Source organism: Somniosus microcephalus, chromosome 6 (assembly GCF_052327205.1).
Source record: "Somniosus microcephalus isolate GS21.2 chromosome 6, FLI_Smic_1.0, whole genome shotgun sequence".
NCBI lineage: Eukaryota > Metazoa > Chordata > Chondrichthyes > Squaliformes > Somniosidae > Somniosus > Somniosus microcephalus.
Window position 1 is genome coordinate 19,331,106 of NC_140992.1, and position 21,687 is coordinate 19,352,792.

Here is a 21,687-nt window from a genome sequence, read left to right on the forward strand (position 1 = left end):
TGTGTGATGCCCACAATTGCTTTTCTCATTTGACACAGGTAATATCGACAAGAGTGTATCTTCAGTCACCTACATCACATACAGACGGCGGGGCATAGTCCTATGGGGCAAGTGGCAATGAGGTTACAGCTCATGATGCACATAAACTCTTTTTAACATTATAGTCTTGCAGGCCAGTTGTAACCGTTAATTATTCATTGATTACATTTTCTCCTTCCAAAGTTGTTTTACTAGTGGAAAAACTCACATTACGAAACGCCGGTTTAGTTGACGTTTTATTTTATGACTTTAAAAAAAGCTGTATTTGTTCACAGTTAATTTCCCCCAAGTTCATGAAAAATTGAAAACCACGAAAATCAAGGAGTCAATTGCAATGCACAATGCCGAGAGAAAAAAAAACATCAATGCTGTTAGAAACTAAACAGACAGCCACAAATATGATCAGAGCGCACGGGACGTTAATTAACGCAGGAACATTACAACAACTTGGATTTATATAGCACCTTTAATGTAGAAATGCATCTCTCAAGGTGTGTCAGACAAAAATGGACGCTAATCCAAAGTAGGAGACATTAGGAGGGGGTGACCAAAAACCTGGGCCAAGAGGTTTTAAGGAGGGCCTTAAAAAGGTGGAGAGGGCAACAGATAATTAAATTACCTCCCAATTAAAAAAAGTCATAGCAACATTAATTGAGACACTGACCAGGGGCGGGGGCGGGGGGGGGGGGGGGGGAGGGAGAAGAAATCCCTTTTTTTCCCCTTAAATTCAAAAGTGCAACTTTTCTAAAAAGAAGAATTTGGACTTGCTACCGACATGATGAAAAGAAAGAAACCACACTGTAAAAGAAATGGTCAAATGGCTCAATTACTCCACATTAAAAAAAAAAGCATTGTGACAAAACCACAAGGGTGTCATAAAAGGGCAAGGGAAAAATACACAGCATTTTCAGTAAGGTGGTGAACAAAATCAGTTTTATGCAGCTCAGGTACAGAATCTCCTTTTAGGTCACTAGCTTTGGGGAACTTCCTTCCCGCCCCCGACTTCCCCAGAAGTGCGTGACAAACAAACATCAAGAGTCAGCAGAAGAACTTAAAATGGAAAAAAAAAAACCCACTGAATAATCTGTGTCACGCTGAGGAACAAGAGCAAAGAGTGTTGAGAAATGTCAGACAACCCACCATAGGGATCATTATCCCACCGGGACACGTTCCCTTAGGAAAGTCGCACTCTAGCAGACATGTAATTGACGAGTAGAGAGGGATAAACTGCTAACACTAGCAGGAGGGTCGGTAACCAGAGGACACAGATTTAAGATAGTTGTCAAAAAAAATCAAGGGGGGGGGGGGAAAAGAGATGAGGAGAATTTTAATTACTTTATTTTTTTTTACACAGCGAGTTATGATGATCTGGAATGCACTTCCTGAAAGGGTGGTGGAAGCAGATTCAATAGTAACTTTCACAAAGGTAAATAGATATATACTTGAAAAGAAAACATTTGCAGGGCTATGGGGAAGAGAGCAGGGGAGTGGGACTAATTGGACAGCTCTTCCAAAGAGCCGGCACAGGCACGATGGGCCAAATGGCCTCCTTCTGTGCTACTTGATTCTATGTGAGTTGCCAATCTGCCATATAAAAAAAGCCTTGTTCTGTGCCATGGCCTCTGTGTCAGCTTGGTTCAGTCAGTAGCATGCTCACCTTTGAGTCAAAAACGTTGTCAGTTCAAGTCCCACTAGCACGGTGGCATAGTGGTTAGCACTGTTGCCTCACAGCACCAGGGACCCGGGTTCGAATCCGGCCTCGGGCGACTGTCTGTGTGGAGTTTGCACATTCTCCCCGTGTTTGCGTGGGTTTTCTCCGGGTGCTCCGGTTTCCTCCCACAGTCCAAAGATGTGCGGGTTAGGTTGATTGGCTATGATAAATTGACCCTTAGTGGTAGGGGGATTAAATACGTGGGGTTACGGGGATAGGGTGGGATATGTGTTGGTGTAGGGGTTACGGGGATCGGGTGGGATATGTGTCGGTGCAGGCTCGATGGGCCGAAATGGCCTCTATCTGCACTGTGGGGTTTCTGTGATTCTGTGATACAGGCCTCAAGCAGATAATCTAGGCCGATACTTCAGTACAATCCTGAGGGAGTGCTTTACCGTCAGAAATAAGACATTAAAAAGAGAGGGGCCACGTCTGCCTGTTCCAGTGAACAATAAAGATCCAATGGCATTAGTCGAAGAGAAGCAGGGAACTTTCCCTCAACCAGCAACTCCAAAAATTAATTAACTGATCACTGATCTCCTTTGCGGTTTGTGGGGCCTTGCTATGTGCAGAATGACTGCTGCATTTGCATACAGTGACTACACTTGGAAAAGTATTCAGTGGATATAAAGCACTTCAAGATGTCTTGAGGATTTAATAAGGTGGTATAAAAATGCAAGCTTGCTCTTTCTTTGCCCAGAGGAGCCAAGTAATAGTAAAAGTGGTAAATAAAATAGCAAAATAGCTCCAAAATAACGTTGAGGCAGATAAAGAAATGAGGGAGAGGCCAACAGGAAACCTTGTATGAAAAAGAGCCCATCTACTACAGTGGTACTGTAGCATTCTTCCTCATTCATTCGACCACCTTGTACAAACAGGGCCAATGTTCCCCCTAAGGTGCTCGGGCACACATCAATCAGGAGGTCCCGCGCAGGCCGCTGGACGATACCCAGAGTGGCCGCGCAGCAAATGTAAAGGGACCGCGCGCAAAAAAAACAAATTAGAGGGAACATTGAATAGGACCATACAAAGTAAGTCAAGAATTGATGATGGAACTCAAGACCTTCATTTCAACACAATTACATCCCCTGTCCCAGTCACTTTTTTTTTTTTTTTGCAGATGCCCTTCAGAATAACACCCTGCTCATTGGCTCAAAAAAACAAGCCCTGTATAAATGCAATGAATGCTAATCTTTCCTGATGGGCCGCTCATCAGGGACTAACACAGGGAGATACACTTCATCATGTGTACAGTCCCCAGTATTTATGTTCTATGGCATACAAGTCTCTCTTGCCAAAAATATATATTTTTTCCAATAGTGGATTACGTTAAAACTATGAATGAGACAGAAACTGGATGGTACATCAAAACCTGGCTTTACATCCTGTCAGAATGATGGAATGGACATTTCCTACACTGGTCAAAGCAAATGGCCTGGACAATCAAACCAATCTCTTAATGGGCGCAACTCAATGGGAAAGTATGTGTCCATCCGTTTGAAAGTGGCAGTATAACTCCGGTCTCCTGCTTTAGTATAACTCAGGAGTCACATCAGCAATCTGACTCCCAAGCATACTGAAGCAAGAGACAAACCTACACGACTTCAACTTGGCACTGTTGGCAGTATAACTCCACTCTATGGCTTTAGATGGTCTACAGCTTAGTTTCCCAGTCTAACCCACACTCTCATAGCATTAATAACAAGAGCAGAGCTCCACACAAGCGCCCAAGCACATGTACAGACACCATCCAAGAATGGCTGCAGCTGCAGTATAACTGCTGTCGACCACAAAACTGACCAATACAGAAACATATTTTTGAAAAGGAACTACAATCAGCATCGGAGCTGTGTACGTCAAAAAGGCATCTGTGCTGACACTCACTCCATGCCCAAACTCCAACCGTCTCATTACTCACCCTACATTCCTTCCCCACCTCCCCTCCAAGCCCATTCCACCAGCACTCAGGACCTGTACAAGACTAAAACAAACATAACAATGGGTCTTGAAGGGTCAAGGAGGAACACCCCAGTTAGAAGAAAGGGATTGAAACCAACACTTTTAGAATGTTATGCTCACCATAGAGCCAGAGTTTACAGCACACAAGGTCTGTACCACTGCCCCATGCTCACCCCATAAGATCTGCACCTTCCTCCTCTTCATATATTTATCCAATTTTCTCTTAAAACAAGAAATAGTCTCTGCCTCAATTTCTCCCTGTAGCAAATCTTGTCATGTTCCAACAACCCTCTAGGTACAGAAACTTCTACTAACTTCTCCTCACTCTACTAGTGACAATGTTAAGTTGATGACCCCACATCACAGACTCTCTAACCAGAGGAAATCGTTTTTCCCTATTCACTCCCTCAAAATCCTTCGTAATTTAAAAAACCTCAGTCTTCCGTGCTCCAGTGAAAACAGTCCCAGTCTCTCAAGTCTCCTCATAGCTAAAGTTTCCCCAATCCTGGTGAATCTACACTGTACTCTCCATGGCCTGAATGTGCTTTCTATAATGAAACGTCACACAGTATTCTACTCTGACCTAACCATGACCTCGTGCAACTTCATCACACTGCTTTAATCTTATTCCTCTATCTAAAAATAAACAAAACAAGTTATTGGTCTTTTTATGGCTTTATCTACCTGCACTCAAAATTTCAGGGAATGATGTATTTCAACCACGAGGACTCTCTTTAGCCACACCCTTTGGCAGCTTCCTAATGAGTGGATACTCCCATTTCTTGGTTTTGCTCCCAAAATCTATTACCTCACGCATCAAAATGCATTAATGGCATTAAATCACTGATTTTGCTCAGCTATGTCCTCAAATACCGCACCTGTTCTTTCATGAAATGGGTCCATGGCATATTTGCTTTGTAATGGTGACAACGTGCAGCACACCACTCACCTCTTGGCTGTCCTTGCTCTGGCTCGACCCAAATATCTTGTGGTAGAGGCTATCAAGGGAGTTGCTGGAATCAGATCGGTCAAAGCAGTGCCGATCCAGTACTTCCAACGTGTGCAAGACCTTACTGATTGTAAAACCTTTAGTAAAGGCAACAAGCAAGAAGAAATATACATATATATTATATTAGATGATATCGTAGCAAGACATTTATACAAGGACATAGCTTATAGTATACACACCTTGCAAGAAAATCTATGTACAATTTACGAGGTGGTTTTAATAGATACTATTTTACCCAACCCAACCCGACAAGGCTTAGTCATTTTTTGAAGGAAGCCATGATTTTAAATCCTGCAGAGAATAAAGCACCAACATTCTCCGCCTGATGCATTGCGACGGGACGCTCTGTCCACCAGTCTGCCCAAGCCCTTCATCCCAGCGACGAGGTCATTAGCATAAAGAGGGTGGACACCAACAACATTTACAGACCTCCCTGCGCATCAGCCTCGTGGTTGGGGGTGGGGAGGCCTGGCCAAACTGGCCGAAGCATGAATTTTTCCCTGAAAAGGTCAATCCTTGTTGTAATTGGCATTAGGAAACTAGTAATCTCAAGCCTGCTTCTGCTCATGTGTAATGCTGGCAAGCAAAGTACATCTGCCTTATGTAGGCGTACTTTCCATTTGGGGGGGGGGGGGGGGGGGGGCGGGGCAAGGAGGCAAAACGGGCAGAATTTCTGGCACGTGATGCCATCCCACCAGCCCTTTCTCCTCTCTCGACGTCAGCACGGGAGGGGGCCACGGACACAAGATGCACCACACTCACCCCCACCCCCGTTAGAATTTCACTAGAGCAACAAAATAAGGAGAGCCAGCGGAACCAGGCCCCACTCAAAATTCTGACACTCACCCAACCTACAACGGCAGATGCACTCTCCCAAGCCCAGGAATTTTGGGGGGGGGGGGGGGGGGGGGGGGCTTTATTTTTCGTAGCTCACACAACCAGGTTTAACCCTCCACAGTTTCCTTTTCAGTGAACAATTCGCTGTGTTACAATGCTGGAGTTTACGGATTTGGTAACAAGTGAATTCAGCAATTCCCTCCCCCTCCCATCAACTTTCACCTGGAAATAAAAATTGCCAAACTTCCTGGGAATTAAAAAAAATAATAAGCAATGTCCCAAAAACAGCCCACAACATCTGTGCGCTACACAGCCCACAACATCTGTGCGCTGTTCCCCCGATTATAATTTGCTTGGCACTGACGTGCCAGTCAAGCCCAAATTCCCACTAATCAGGAGGCAGGGAAGTGGAAGATCCAGGAGAATATGGAACTCTGATGTTGCCCTGGTATTCACAGTTCACTTTGTATTGAATCGCCACCTACTGTAGGAATACCATTGACTTTGGGAATACGGTGCATTTGCATGTAATGACATATCACCTTTATTGAGTTGAGGCTACATCGCTCATTTACCGTTTAGGTACATGACTCATGCACCTGATCTCACTCAGTGGTTTATTTTTCCAATAAACTACACAATACTGTATCCTGTCTACCCTCTACGTGGCAAACACATCCAAATCTGACACAGACCTACTCATTTCAATGCGTTTGACTCCGTGTACTTAAAAAAAAAAAAAAAAATTCTATCGATTTCGATTATTGAAGCAACAAAAAAAGGTCATTTAATTGACAAGTACTGATGACCCAACCAGTGACTGGAAAGAGTCGGTGTGAATGAGTTGAATTAACTCATTAGCAGAGATGCTCGTTAACCTTGGGGTCCTTCAGCAGTGGAGTCGCTGCAACTCCTCCTGTTAGTTCAGCTCGTCCACACGGTCAGGTTCACCAAGCTGCTATTCCAATTATGTGGTCAGCACTCGAATGTTTTAAACAAGAATTTAAAAAAATTTTTTTTTTTTTTTTTTTTTTTTAAATGACAGGGGCAAAGGGGGCAGGGAGAGAAGTCAAAAAAAAACTTCAAGCAGAGAAGATTAAGGGGAGGTTTAATAGAGGTGTTTAAAATGATGAAAGGTTTTGATAGAGTAAATAAGGAGAAACTGTTTCCAATGGCAGGAGGGTCGGTAACCAGAGGACACAGATTTAAGGTAATTGGCAAAAAAGAGGGGAAGAGAGAATTTTTTTTTTTTTTTTTTTTTTTTTTTTTTTTTAACGCAGCGAATTGTCATGATCTGGAATGCGCTGCCTGAAAGGGCGGTGGAAGCAAATTCAATAGTAACTTTCAAAAAAGGAGTTGTATACTTGAAAAGGAAACATTTGCAGGGCAATGGGGGAAAGAGGGGAGCGGGACAAATTGGAGAGCTCTTTCAAAGAGCCGGCACAGGCACGATGGGCCGAATGGTCTCCTGCTGTGTGATTCGATAAGCAGTTTTATTTTAATAAAAGTGGCCCAGATAACAGGGTTTCTACTTTCATGTCTCTTTGGGCAAGCAACTCAAGAGCATCACCTCCTGGTGAAATGTTATTTTTCTAGTCTTTTACACCAGAGTGAGGTTTAAACTCTTAAATAGCTTATCGGCATAAATAAACTGCGCACCTTTTCAGCTTTCACAATTACATTTTGCCTTTCACGCTGCAGTCCCAAATATTATTCTGCACATCACATTTCCCCCCAATTGTTTTTCTCTTAAAACACAGTTGGGTGAACTTTTACAATCGTCAAAGCCAGTGATGGCCACGTAATGAAGCAGCAAGCACTCCCAAGTCAGTTACAGCACAGATCAAATGCAGCATTCAGTTTCCTCGACTCTGTCCCTACAACATGCCTCAATCCAAGTCTCAGAATAGCAGGCACCACTTCACGGGGTGAGACTGCCAGTTCCCAGATTAACCACTCTATGGCCTCTGAATTGGAGGACTACAGGACTGGAAAAGACCACTACGTCCATCTGGTCAGTCCCAGAGTTAAAAAAAAAAAAAAAACCAGAATACACAGTTCATTAACTAGATCCCTCGATTGATTTTCTTGCCAAATGGCCACCTACTCTGCCTCTTAAAATTACTGTTAGTAGCCTTAATTCCTCTCTGGTAGATCCATTTCCAACGTATACCACTCTAGTTTGCAATACCTAGCCACTCACTCCCCCTCCGCCCACCTCCGAGCTTCACCCCTACCCCGTTTAGTGAATAATGGGCAGTTCTGTGCTGCAGACTCACACACATCAAGAAATGGGTTGATACCACCCAACTCATTTCACTTGGGATCCATTTCTCAGCAGTCTGAACTGGATTAAAAACGGGTCGCACAAGTAAAAATAACTTGTGTTGACTTTCCAAGACAATGGGTGTGAGGTGTTTATCATTTAGCAGTACAAGATAATAAACTGCCCAATGAATTACAGTGCCCAAATAAGTCAAACTATATTTTTGTTATATGATCTTCGCAGATGTTTGGGAATCAAATTTCACAAGCATCAAAACTTCTGTTCAGGTAGCGCTGCTCAGGATCCTGGGGTCTGGCACAATTGGAGAGGGTGATCCCAGGTTCTGGCAGTGTTGGGAGGGGAGGGGGTTCATGCATCGGACAGTACCAGGGAGGCCAGGCAGAGAATCAGTGGCCACCAAAGCTTTTACGTACAAAACAACATCAATCTTCCTTTGCAACCCACCACTGTCAGGCTCCAGAACGCCTGCAGTCTCAGCACTTTGTCACTCGACAGCAGTAACGAGGTTGAAATCAGAGGATAGATTAGGTATAGGTAAAGAGATGAAACTGGTTTTAAAAAAACAGGGAAGGGGCAGCGGGCTGTACCTTGTATCTTTCTGAACTTGAGTAAAATAAATTAATACTCCCTCAGTGGTTCATTGGTAAACACAATACTTAGAATGGAATAGTGTCATACAAACTAAAGGTCGGAAATATGTTCCTTAGTCTATGCTGAGCTAGCTGTTCTCAACTGATTTGGCATTAGGGTTGCAAGGGAGGATGGAAGAAAGGGTTAACTGGGATTTCCACTTCTGATTACTACTCAGTGATATTTCCGAGAAAGTAAAATGTGTGTATAGGCAGGATATGGCTCAACTTTTGTTTTATTCATTGGTGGAACGTGGGCATCATAGAAATTTACGGCACAGAAGGAGGCCATTCGGCCCATCGTGTCTGTGCCGGCCGAAAAAGAGCTCTCCAGCCTAATCCCACTTTCCAGCTCTTGGTCCGTAGCCCTGTAGGTTACGGCACTTCAAGTGCATATCCAAGTACTTTTTAAATGCGATGAGGGTTTCTGCCTCTACCACCCTTTCGGGCAGTGAGTTCCAGACCCCCACCACCCTCTGGGTGAAAAAAATTCTCAACTCCCCTCTAATCCTTCCAAATTACTTTAAATCTGTGCCCCCTGGTTATTGACCTCTCTGCTAAGGGAAATAGGGCCTTCCTATCCACAATGGGCATCGCTGGCACAGTCGGCATTTATTGCCAGTCCCTAGTTACCCCGAGAAGGCCTTTTTCTTGAACCGCTGCAGTCCGTGTGGTTGAGATGCTCGAATATCTCTAACGGTTTGCTGCAGCTTCGCAGGACAGTTAAGACTCAACCAGGTTGGTGTGGGACTGGAGTCGCACATAGGCCAGACCGACCAAGGACGGCAGGTTTCCTTGCCTAAAAGGATATCAGGGAACTGGTTGGGTTTTTAAATGACAATCCGACAGCTGCGCGGTTATTTATTTTTAGAAACAGATTTTTTTTTTTTTTTTTTTTTAATTAAACTGAATTTAAATTTTCAAATTTCCAGGGTGGGGTTTGAACTCAGGATGTCTGGATTACTACCGTACCACTGCACCACCGTACCCCGAGCTTGCATCTCCACATTCATTGTTCTAGGGTCCGACATGAAGGGTGACCACCCGGGAGAGTTCAAAAGCAGCGGGAGCAGAGCGAGAGCGCCAAAACCCAGGATAGTTCAAAAGCAGCGAGAGCGCCAAAACCCGGGAGAGTTCAAAAGCAGCGGGAGCAGAGTGAGGGCGCCAAAATTTTTAAAAACCAGCAAAGGATGACTAAAAAAATAATAAAGAGAGAGAAGATGAATTATGAGAGTAAGCTGGCAAGAAACATTAAAACAGATAGTAAGAGCTTCTACAGGTATATAAAAAGGAAGAGGGTAGCTAAAGTAAACGTTGGTTCCTTAGAAGATGAGACTGGGGAATTAATAATGGGGAACGGGGAAATGGCAGAGACTCTGAACAAATATTTCACATCTGTCTTCACTGTAGAAGACACTAACAACATCCCAATAATGGATAACCAAGGGGCCACAGGGAGTGGGGAACTAAAGACAATCACTATCACTAAGGAAAATAGTACTTGGTAAAATAATGGGACTAAAAGACGACAAGTCCTCTGGACCAGATGGCCTGCATCCCAGGGTCTTAAAAGAAGTGGCTGCAGAGATAGTGGATGCATTGGTTGCAATATATCAAAATTCCCTGGACTCTGGAGCGGTCCCAGCGGATGGGAAAACCGCAAATGTAACACCCCTATTTAAGAAAGGAGGGAGACAGAAAGCAGGAAACTATAGACCAGTTAGCCTAACATCTGTCGTTGGGAAATTGCTGGAGTCCTTCATTAAGGAAGCAGTAGCAGGGCATTTAGAAAATCATACTGCAGTCAAACAGAGCCAGCATGGTTTTAGGAAAGGGAAATCATGTTTAACAAATTTGTTGGAGTTCTTTGAGGATGTAACAAGCAGGGTGGACAAGGGTGAACCAGTGGATGTGTTGTGTTTGGATTTCCAGAAAGCATTCGATAAGGTGCTACATAAAAGGTTACTGCATAAGATAAGAGCTCACAGAGTTGGGGGTAATATATTAGCATGGATAGAGAATTGGCTAACTAACAGAAAGCAGAGAGTCGGGATAAATGGGTCATTTTCTGGTATGCAAACGGTAACTAGTGGGGTGCCACAAGGATTGGTGCCGGCTTGGATGAAGGGATCGAGTGTAATGTAACTAAGTTTGCGGATGATACAAAGATGGGTGGGAAAGCAAGTTGTGCAGAGGACTCAAAGAATCTGCAAAGGGATATAGACAGGCTAAGTGAGTGGGCAAACATTTGGCAGATGGAGTATAATGTGGGAAAGTGCGAGGTTATCCACTTTGGCAGGAAAAATAAAAAAGCAAACTATTATTTAAATAGAGAGAGATTACAAAATGCTACAGTTCAGAGGGACCTGGGGGTCCTTGTGCATGAAACACAAAAAGTTAGCATGCAGGTACAGCAAGTAATCAAAAAAGGGCAAATGGAATGTTGGCCTTTATTTCAAGGGGGTTGGAGTATAAAAGCAGGGAAGTCCTGCTACAACTGTACAAGGTATTAGTGAGACCACACCTTGAGTACTGCATATAGTTTTCGTCTCCTTATTTAAGGAAGGATATATTTGCATTGGAGGCAGTTCAGAGACGATTCACTAGGTTAATTCCAGAGATGAGGGGCTTGACTTATGAGGAAAGGTTGAGCAGGCTGGGCCTATACTCATTGGCATTTAGAAGAATGAGGGGTGATCTTATCGAAACATAGAAGATACTGAGGGGGCTTGACAGGGTAGATGCAGAGAGGATGTTTCCCCTCATGGGGAAATCTAGAACTTGGGGGCATAGTTTCAGAATAAAGGGTCGCCCTTTTAGAACCGAGATGAGGAGGAATTTCTTCTCTCAGAGGGTCGTAAATCTGTGGAATTCTCTGCCCCAGAGAGCTGTGGAGGCTGGGTCATTAAATACATGTAAAGTGGAGACAGACACATTTTTTCAAGATAAGGGAGTGAAGGGTTATGGGGAGCGGGCAGGGAAGTGGCTTTGAGCCCAAGATCAGCCATGATCTTATTGAAGGGCGGAGCAGGCTCGAGGGGCCAAGTGGCCTGTTCCTGCTCCTATTTCTTGTGTTCTTATGTTCTAGGGCAATAATCGCATAATCAGCGATGTATATTTTCTTTCGTGGTTCTGTGCCATACAGCAATTTCAGGGAAGGGGAGGGGGCTCAGAATCTGCGTTACCATAACAACCAAAGATGTGTAGCAGGCCCATCAGCAACTAAGAAAGGGAGAGGTAGGTTAACCTATCAGAGGGGACCCTTCTTCAGAACTAATGACGAGTCTCACCGGAAATGTCAACCTATTGTTCCTTTTTTCTGATGCGGATGGGCCTGCTAGATTTCCAGTATTTCAGATTTCCAGCCCTAGTCGGTTTTCTATTCTATCCTCACAGCAACAACCTCTATTAACACAAATTCAGATAATCTTTAACATGGGGTTTTTCTAGTTTTAAAAAAACCTATATATTTCTGTTTAAAGCAAGTCCTATCAACCTCATCAGGAGCCCAACAGCATGAGGTAGCTGGGGCAGTGCAAGAGCTGAAGTAGAAACATCGAAGCATAGAAGATAGGAGCAGGAGTAGGCCATTCGGCCCCTCGAGCCTGTTCCGCCATTCAATGAGATCATGGCTGATTATCCAAATTCAGTACCCTGTCCCTGCTTTCTCCCCATATCCCTTGATCCCTTTAGCCTTAAATATATCTAACTCCTTCTTGAATATATTTAATGAATTGGCCTCAACTGCCTTCTGTGGTAGAAAATTCCACAGGTTCACCACTCTCTGGGTGAAGAAATTCCTCCTCATCTCTGTCCTAAATGGCTTACCCCTTATCCTTAGACTGTGACCCCTGGTTCTGGACTCCCCCACCATCGGGAACATCCTTCCTGCTTCTAGTCTGTTAGTTTCAATGAGATCCCCTCTCATTCTTCTAAACTCTAGCGAGTACAAGCCCAATCGACCCAATCTCTCCTCATATGTCATTCCTGCCATCCCAGATATCAGTCTGGTGAATCTTCGCTGCACTCCCTCCATGGCAAGAACATCCTTCCTCAGATAAGGCGACCAAAACTGCACACAGTACTCGTGTTCATGGCCGCGTCCAGGCCCCTCACGCTGCCGGGCTCAGTAACTCTTTGAAACCAGTTCCCTCCGATGCAAGCTGCACTCACTATTGCTACAAAACTGCTCACAGACCATGGGCTTACCCTAGTGGTTTAATTCTTGGTTGCGTTCTCATTCTGTGCAGCGCCCTCTTGTGTTTAAAAGCATAAAGTACTGCAATGAGGTCTCCTTCAGGACAGAGTGCAGTCACTCTGCTGAAATTCCAACGCAGCCATCACAGCACGCTTGTTCAAATAGCAGCGCTAGCATATAAGAACTTAAAAGCAGTATAGGGGGGGTAAATAATCGCTGAATATATTTATTTCAAAAATAGGTTTTTAATATTCGAGAACTTCAAGTGTGCCTTCACGCTTCAACTTCAGTTCAAGGAAACCTCTGCACCAACCAAAGTTGGAAGTGCGAATCTGAAGTTAGGGCACAACCGGACTCCACAGTAAAGCAGAGCAAAGGTTCTTCAGGGAGGGAGTCAGACTGCGCGTTGTGAATCAAGTACTGTGTCAAGCCAGATCTGAAAAGTGCACAGTGGATCCTTTTGACCTCCTGGCACACATTTCAAACGTAGCTGCAATTAAATGTTTAGACAATGCGGACACGGACCCTGCACGGTGTAAAGATTTCAACAACCCCTGCTGGTGGTGGGGCTCTGTGCACGTGTGGAAGCAGGACTATTTGCAGGGCTCAAAAGTTCAACGTTTACCCAAGCAGAGCAAGTCGGGTCTGGCTGGCGGAAATGCCAACTGCAGCTCGCCATCACACACTGATCAACATGCACCCCAGGGTGTTCTGTAAACTCCCTCCCTCCTCCCTTTTGTGAGGTTGGGGGGGAAGGGGTGGGTGGTCATGTATTTCTCAACTCTTCATTTTAAACATAGACCTTTTTATTCATTAACTTATTGGCAGTCAGTCCTTTTAAAAAATAGACTTAGAAACATAGAAGATAGGAGCAGGAGTAGGCCATTCGGCCCCTCAAGCCTGCTCCGCCATTCAATGAGATCATGGCTGATCATCCAAATTCAGTACCCTGTCCCTGCCTTCTCCCCATATCCCTTGATCCCTTTAGCCTTAAGAAATATATCCAACTCCTTCTTGAATATATTTAATGAATTGGCCTCTACTGCCTTCTGTGGTAGAGAATTCCACAGGTTCACCACTCTCTGGGTGAAGAAATTCCTCCTCATCTCTGTCCTAAATGTCCCTTATCCTTAGACTGTGACCCCTGGTTCTGGACTCCCCGGCCATCGGGAACATCCTTCCTGCATCCAGTCTGTCTAGTCCTGTTAGAATTTTATAAGTTTCAATGAGATCCCCTCTCATTCTTCTAAACTCCAGCGAGTATAAGCCCAATCGACCCAATCTCTCCTCATACGTCATTCCTGCCATCCCAGGTATCAGTCTGGTGAATCTTTGCTGCACTCTCTCCATGGCAAGAACATCCTTCCTCAGATAAGGCGACCAAAACTGCACACAATACTCAAGGTGTGGTCTCACCAAGGCCCTGTACAACTGCAGCAAGACATCCTTGTTCTTGTACTGCAACCCTCTTGTTACGAAGGCCAACATACCATTTGCCTTCTTAACCGCCTGCTGCACCTGCATGCATACCTTCAGCGACTGGTGCACAAGGACACCCAGGTCTCGTTGCACTTCCCCTTCTCCCAATCTATTGCCATTCAGATAATAATCTGCCTTCCTGTTTTTGCCACCAAAGTGGATAGCCTCGCATTTATCCACATTATACTGCATCTGCCATGCATCTGCCCAATTACCCAACCTGTCCAAATTATCCTGGAGTTTCTCGGCGTCCTCCTCACAGCACACACACCCACCCAGCTTTGTGTCGTCTGCAAACTTGGAGATATTACATCCAGTTCCCTCGTCTAGATCATTTATATATATTGTTGTGAATAGCTGGGGTCCTAGGACCGATCCCTACGGTACCCCACTAGTCACTGCCTGCCACTCGGAAAAAGAGCCGTTTATTCCAACTCTTTGCATTCGTATAGCGCCTTTCACAACCACTGGACGTCCCAAAGCCCTTTACAGCCAATGAAGTACTTTTGAAGTGTAGTCACTGTTGTAATGTAGGAAACGCGGCAGCCAATTCGCACCCAGCCCTCTCCCACAAACAGCGATGTGATAATGACCAGATCATCTGTTTTTGTTATGTTGGTTGAGGGATAAATATTGGCCCCAGGACACCAGGGATAACGCCCCTGCTCTTCTTCGAAATAGTGCCACAGGATCTTTTACACCCACTTGAGAGAGCAGACGGGGCCTCGGTTTAATGTCTCATCCGAAAGACGGCACCTCCGACAGTGCAGCACTGGAGTGTCAGCCTGGATTTTTGTGCTCAAGTCCCTGCAGTGGGACTTGAACCCACAACCTTCTGACTCAGAGGCGAGGGTGCTACCCACTGAGCCACAGCCGACACTAATCTGCTCCGAGCCATTTGTAAAGTGTCAGCTCCCAACGCGGGTCTGGTGCAGCAGACGGCAGCACCAAAGCTCAACGAGCCAGGTTCACGAAGCTAGATCTTTTCCCAGCTGCTGCTCTTAGCAAACCTAGGAGGCTTATCGTTGGCATTGCTGACAGCTGCTCAAGACCCCCTACGCTGGATAGGGAGACGGGGGTGGTGGGGGGGGGGGGGGTCCACAGCCCTACCAGAGCAATTCAAAAGCACAAGAACATAAGAAACAGGAGCAGGAGTCGGCCACACGGCCCCTCGAGATCATGGCTGATCTTCTGCCTCAATTCCACTTTCCCGCCCGATCCCCATATCCCTCGATTCCCCTAGAATCCAAAAATCTATCGACCTCAGCCTTGAATATACTGAACGACTCAGCCCTCTGGGTAGAGAATTCCAAAGATTCACAACCCTCTGAGTGAAGAAATTCCTCCTCATCTCAGTCCAAAATGGCCAACCCCCTTATCCGGAGACTATGACCCCTAGTTCTAGACACTCCAGCCAGGAGAAAACAACCTTTCAGCCTCTGCCCCGTCAATCCCCCTCAGAACTTTATATGTTTCAATGAGATCACCTCTCATTCTTCTAAACTTCAGCATCACTGGTGTCGTGATCCAATTTACATTACAAGGTTAGAAGGACCTTTTCAGATACTCCTACTGGCATCCAGATTGTTACCTGGCAAACCAGGAAACTTGAAGGGGAAAAATGTGCTGGGCTTTTGGAAGTGGGACTGATTGGAGAGCTCTTTCAAAAGAGCCGGGACAGGCTCGATGGGCCGAATGGCCTCCTTCTGTGCTGTATCATTCTATGATTCTATGAAAGCCAAATAAGCAAGTTAAATAGGGCGACTGTGGTGACCTATGAAAGGAAGATTCCATCAGTTTAAAGCAGATCAATCCTCTTACAACAGAGAGGGGAGGGAGATGGGGAAGCTGTAGCCACTACCTCCTCAGCTCTCCGCATTGCAGTTCTTTCTCATGTGGAGTTAATTACTTTACCTGCAGTGGATTCCTGACATTTGTCAAAAGACCACCGTACTTCCACGGCACGTCCTCGCTGCTTGATCTGCAGCTCCACTTCATAAATTTTGGCTCGGACCTAAAGCATTAAAGTAAAGTGGTTTAGCAACACAGCGACGTTTGCTAAAATCAGTGTGTGTGTGTGTCTGTGTACTTCCTGTAACATTTCCCTGCTATGCCAAGTTCTGCCACTCCTACTGTTATGAAAAACTTTTAATGTAGTCATTGAACTTACGTTGAGTCTTCGAAGATAAGTTCCCAAGGTAGGTGGCACCCCGCTGTGTGCTTACCCACGAGACATCCCAGCTGTGTCTCCAGGATGAGAGGCACGGCAGCACCAGCGGTCTGGGAGTAGTTACAACTGAGGCTCTGCTCCGACGCGGAATGTCCCTTCCGACTGACGCCTCTCCCAGCCGCCCTCCCTGGTGATAAACTGGACTGACCAGGTGCTGCCTGCTGTTCCCCAGCCCGCTCCCCGCACCCACCTCCTGCCAAGCACAGGGCCAGCTTACAGTTCCGCAAGTGTTATTTTTGCCATTTTAATTGATGAACATTCAGCGTGTGCTGGTCGAATTTTGAGAATAGGGGTCGAGGATTGTCAAAAGTAACATGGGGAAGTAACTCTCGCCGTTCAAACCCAGCACACATGCCTTTGCCCCTATTCCCGAGAAAACCACCATCGTCACACCGTCAGCCGCAACCCACCTCCAGCCCCCTCCCACCCTCCCCTCCCAGTGCTTCCTCACCACAGGACTCCCCACAGTTTTGCCATACCCTGACACCGCCTTCCCCCTCCTCCCAGACACTGCCACCCCCTTTACCAGTGCTCCCACACACCATGACCACGTCTCACTGTGCTCCTGCACACTGCAAAAACCCCCTCCCAGTTCATCCCAGGCCCCCTCACTGCTGACCACCGCTCCCCCCTCCCACATTCCCCGACCCCATGACCTCTCTCCCAAAACCCAGGACCACCTCCCCAATACGACCAACACACCAGCCAGCATCTGCATTACTGGCGTACGCAGTTCCTAGAACTTGCCTCGTAGCCAACTGCAATCTGAAACAGCTCCCCTACCATCTTTCTCTGTAACCTGGGCTTTAAAAAAGTGTAGGAGATAAAATTAACTACAAAAAGGTTAAACATTTAATACTTAAGGTCCATGCTAACATTCATATCATCATAGAATTCAAGCCTGAAAATACTCCGGAGCTCTAATAATAGTCAATTTCTCATGGGGAATACATGGGAAACGAAGACCAACTGTAGTCAGAACAGGCAGACACAGAGACACACACACAGTGACCGTACGCGCCCACAAAAAAAAACACACGCACCCCACACAAAATTCCAGTTTACATTCATTTTTATGCAACTACTTTCCTGCTGAGAAACACTAAATGTATTGGGGGGGGGGGGGGGGGGAAGAAAAAAAAATTCAGATTGTAATTCGCTGCAGCGAACAGTACCCCACGTCAAACTACGCCCAAGTATACCTGCTGATTGAAGGCGGAATTACCCCCTGGCATAGGTAAACATGATGGGGCCACTTGGAGCAGATCAAGAGGTGAGCCAGGGTTGCTGCTTTTGCTGTCATTCGTGGAATAATTCCACACCAAGGCACTAGGGCAACATAAAGTTATTGTCTGTAGGAAGAGCAAAAAAAACAGGCTTTGAATTTGATTTTTTATATACGTACGTAAATAAGATTCAAAATTTACTATGTGATTTAAAACTACAACAGTTAATAACCAATTCCCTGAAAAGAACGAGGTTAATAAAAAAATCAGGATTTTCAAATGCTTGCCATATACTGCCAACTCATTTAATAACATTTCATCTCCTCCACACACCCCTCCCCACCCCGCTTCCGATTCCCATTAGCACATCATACACTGAGATTTTGCGTTCGATGGAATCACAAAGGGTCATCCCCAGAACAGCAAAGTCTCAGAATCCAATCCAAAAGAATTGCACTCGCTCATTCAGGCTTCACAAACCAAGGAATAGACGCCCCTTTGCACCTTGTAGGCAAGGCACCGGGGTTTTCCAGATTCATGGAAAAATAAATGTAATAACAGAATGAGATCTGAAAAACATTAGTTTCAATCCTGGAATTCCCTTGCAATAAAAAATGAATTTTATTTATACACTCGCTATAAAATACACTGGCTGATCGTTTCCTGGCCAAGAGAGCATGCGGTCAACCCTGCTCCTCAGCCGCTGCAGGTACCAACCCTGAACGTACACCTCAGTAGCGCACACCAATGGGTCAGAGCGACTGATTTGGTGCCATTTCCTGTAGAAGCCTCTTGGCTCATTGATCTCCCAAGCATTGCAAAGGTTGGAAACTCGCTGCACAGGGTACAAACTCACACATACGACAGCAAAATACTGCGGATGCTGGAAATCCGAAATAACAACAGAAAATTCTGGAAAAACTCAGCAGGCCAGGGCAGCATCCGTGGAGAGAGAAATAGAGTCAACGTTTCAGGTCAAAACCCTTGGACAAACTCACACATGTTGCACCATCTAATTTCCTCTCATCATGCCTCCTTCTGTCTTGCACTAGCACTTCTGTCATTTAATCATCTCCTGTTTTTCACCCAGTTACTTAATAGATCATTCTTTATCTTTTCTTGTGTATGTGGTCATTTTTTCCCCGCCACACCCTTTTCCCTTGCTCAGCGTGAGTGCAATTTACAGCGCAGGCACGATGGATTGAATGGCCTCCTCCAATGCTTCTGTGTCCAAGGTAATTCCGGGCATTTATTTCCATGTCTAAGTATGGACTGCTGAAATGTGAGGCTAAAAGTACCCGGGAGATATGACTCATCCATCACACACCAAGGGTTGATGAACTCTGCGATTGCAACTTCAGCATGGCAACCCATGTAGCGTTGCTATTCACGCGGCTCTGTGTTAAAATAGAAGAGGCCCGATCTCAGCAGAACAGCACATATTAACTCTCCAGCCCAAGTAGCTCAGTCCACACAAAAAAAATCTCAACATATATTTACGGATTAAATGGTTTTGAAACAAGAAGCAGGTCCCTCTTTAAAACCGACAAATCCCAACGGGCAAGTGGGTTATGCAGTTCGTGGTTTATTCCTCTGTAAACCACCATTACCCTCACTTGATGTCTGCTACATGTTGTGTGACAGTTTTCTCAAAATAGAAGTGCTGGAAACGGTGCTCATAATCCCAAGTGACAGTTTCACAATGCCCAAGAAAATAGTAGAGAAGAGATGGGGGGGGAAAAAAACACTTTAATCTACACATGTCTAACAAAGATTCTTGGGGGCTGAAGACTCTATGTTCTGGCAGTTATCCCAATTAAATAGGTCAAACTGATCACTCTCGGGTCACTATAGAACGGGTACACCAGACAGGACCATTAGGTTTTGACTACGGCAACTGCAATAAACTAGCTTTCTGTTTAAAAATAAAAAGAGCTGAAATGACATCACCTCCATTCATTTCTATAGAAAAGAGCGAACTTACATTTCTATAGCGCCTTTCACGACCTCAGGACGCCCCAAAGCGCTTTACAGCCAATGAAGTATTTTTGAAGCGTGGTCACTGTTGCAATGTTGGAAAATGTGGCAGCCAATTTGCGCACAGCAAGATCCCACAAACAGCAATGAGATAATGGGCAGATAATCTTTGTTGTTTTTTTTTTTTTTTTTTAAAGTGATGTCTGTTGAGGGATAAATATTGACTAAGACACCGAGGAGAACTCCCCAGCTCTACTCTGAAATAGTGCCTCAGCATCTATTATGTCCACCCGAGAGGGCAGGCGGGGCCCTAGGTGCAACGCTGTCATACGAAAGATGGCACCGCCCACAGCGCAGCGCTCCCTCAGAAGCCGCTGCGAGATCCACAACTCCCAAGGTCATTTAAGTGAGTGACGTAATGCTTTGCACAGTGTGTTGGCATATTTCAGAGCCAGCACAATGCAGCGGCACAAAGGTACAAAGCTGGTGCCGGTTATTTCGCCACACCAGGGTCCTGGGGTGGTGGTAGGAGGAGGGGTTTGGGAGCAGATCTTCAACCTGTGCTCGACGGCTGCAGTCATTCCCCCACTTTAATGCCGACGTGGCATGGCTTTTGGCTGCATTTCAGAACTGCAGAAATGGAAAGTGTAAATCAGGAGACTACGGAACGCACTCAATCTACGAGGCCAGAAAACCCTCCAGGAGGTCGTTTCAAATTGGTTTGGGTTTGCACTCCAGACCACAACCACAGCCAAAGTCACCACTTAAACGGGTGTAGAGGAGGGAATAACAACAGAAAATGCTGGAAAAACTCAGCAGGTCAGGCAACATCCGTGGAGGATTAGAATGTAAAACTCCTCCCACAAATCACAGAAACCCCACAGTGCAGATAGAAGCCATTTCGGCCCATCGAGCCTGCACAGACACATATCCCACCCGATCCCCGTAACCCCTACACCAACACATATCCCACCCTATCCCCGTAACCCCACGTATTTAATCCCCCTAACACTAAGGCTCAATTTATCATAGCCAATCAACCTAACCCACACATCTTTGGACTGTGGGAGGAAACCGGAGCACCCGGAGGAAACCCACGCAAACACGGGGAAAATGTGCAAACTCCACACAGACAGTCGCCCGAGGCCGGATTCGAACCCGGGTCCCTGGTGCTGTGAGGCAACAGTGCTAACCACTATGCCACCGTAACAACATTGATGAGAGGAATTTCACCTCCCCCATAGGTATTTTTTTTTTAAACTATTCCGTTACAATACTATTACTATAAATATATCCTAGCACTTCTTGGAACAGACCCTTGTTATATTTCCAGTGGAATTATTTTTAATTACTTTCACGTCCGCTTTACAGCACTGTTGACAGTCCCTGAAGCATCTGGGAAGGCGCCGAACACCTAGAGTCTCTTCGCCGGGAGCAAGTGGAAGCCAAGTGCAGGCAGCGGAAGGAGCGCACGGCAACCCAAGCACCCCACCCACCCGCCCCTTCAACCACCATCTGCCCCACCTGTGACAGAGACTGTAGGTCCCGCATTGGACTCACCAGTCACCTATGAACTCATTTTTAATGTGGAAGCAAGTCATCCTCGGTTTCGAGGGACTGCCTAGCCTGAAGCTGAAAGTCCCAGACAGATTTTAGTGATAGCGCTGTAAAGTGGTGCTGTAAAGTGGCGCTGTAAAGTGGGTGAGGAAGCGCCAACACCTCCAAAAGTACCACGCCTCCAGTGGCTAAATCAACACCAAAGCCCCTCCCGCCCGCCACCAGCAAGGGAGAGCCCACCACCTTTTCGGTCAAGACAGTGGGGTTTTGCCGATTTTCCACAGACCTTCCCAAGCCACTGGAGGAAGGTTCCGCCATAGAAACATAGAAGATAGGAGCAGGAGTAGGCCATTCAGCCTCTCGAGCCTGCTCCGCCATTTAATGAGATCAGGGCTGATCATCCAAATTCAGTACCCGGTCCCTGCCTTCTCCCCATATCCCTTTAGCCTTAAGAAATATATCCAACTCCTTCTTGAATATATTTAATGAATTGGCCTCAACTGCCTTCTGTGGTAGAGAATTCCACAGGTTCACCACTTTCTGGGTGAA

At 45.7% G+C, this 21,687-nt stretch overlaps 1 protein-coding gene across 8 annotated transcripts in view; it reads right to left on the bottom strand.

The window, feature by feature from the left end:
- The window catches only part of LOC147115504 (mediator of RNA polymerase II transcription subunit 12-like protein), a 637,745-nt gene that overhangs the window by 477,791 nt on the left and 138,267 nt on the right, over positions 1 to 21,687 (bottom strand). For all 8 annotated transcript variants that reach the window (XM_085989804.1, XM_085989800.1, XM_085989802.1 and 5 more), the window contains 3 exons: positions 17,581 to 17,730; positions 16,063 to 16,162; positions 4,659 to 4,795 (listed from right to left, as the gene is read on the bottom strand). In XM_085989804.1, the coding sequence (XP_085845930.1) occupies positions 4,659 to 4,795; positions 16,063 to 16,162; positions 17,581 to 17,730 (387 nt within the window). The remainder of the gene's footprint in view (positions 1 to 4,658; positions 4,796 to 16,062; positions 16,163 to 17,580; positions 17,731 to 21,687) is intronic.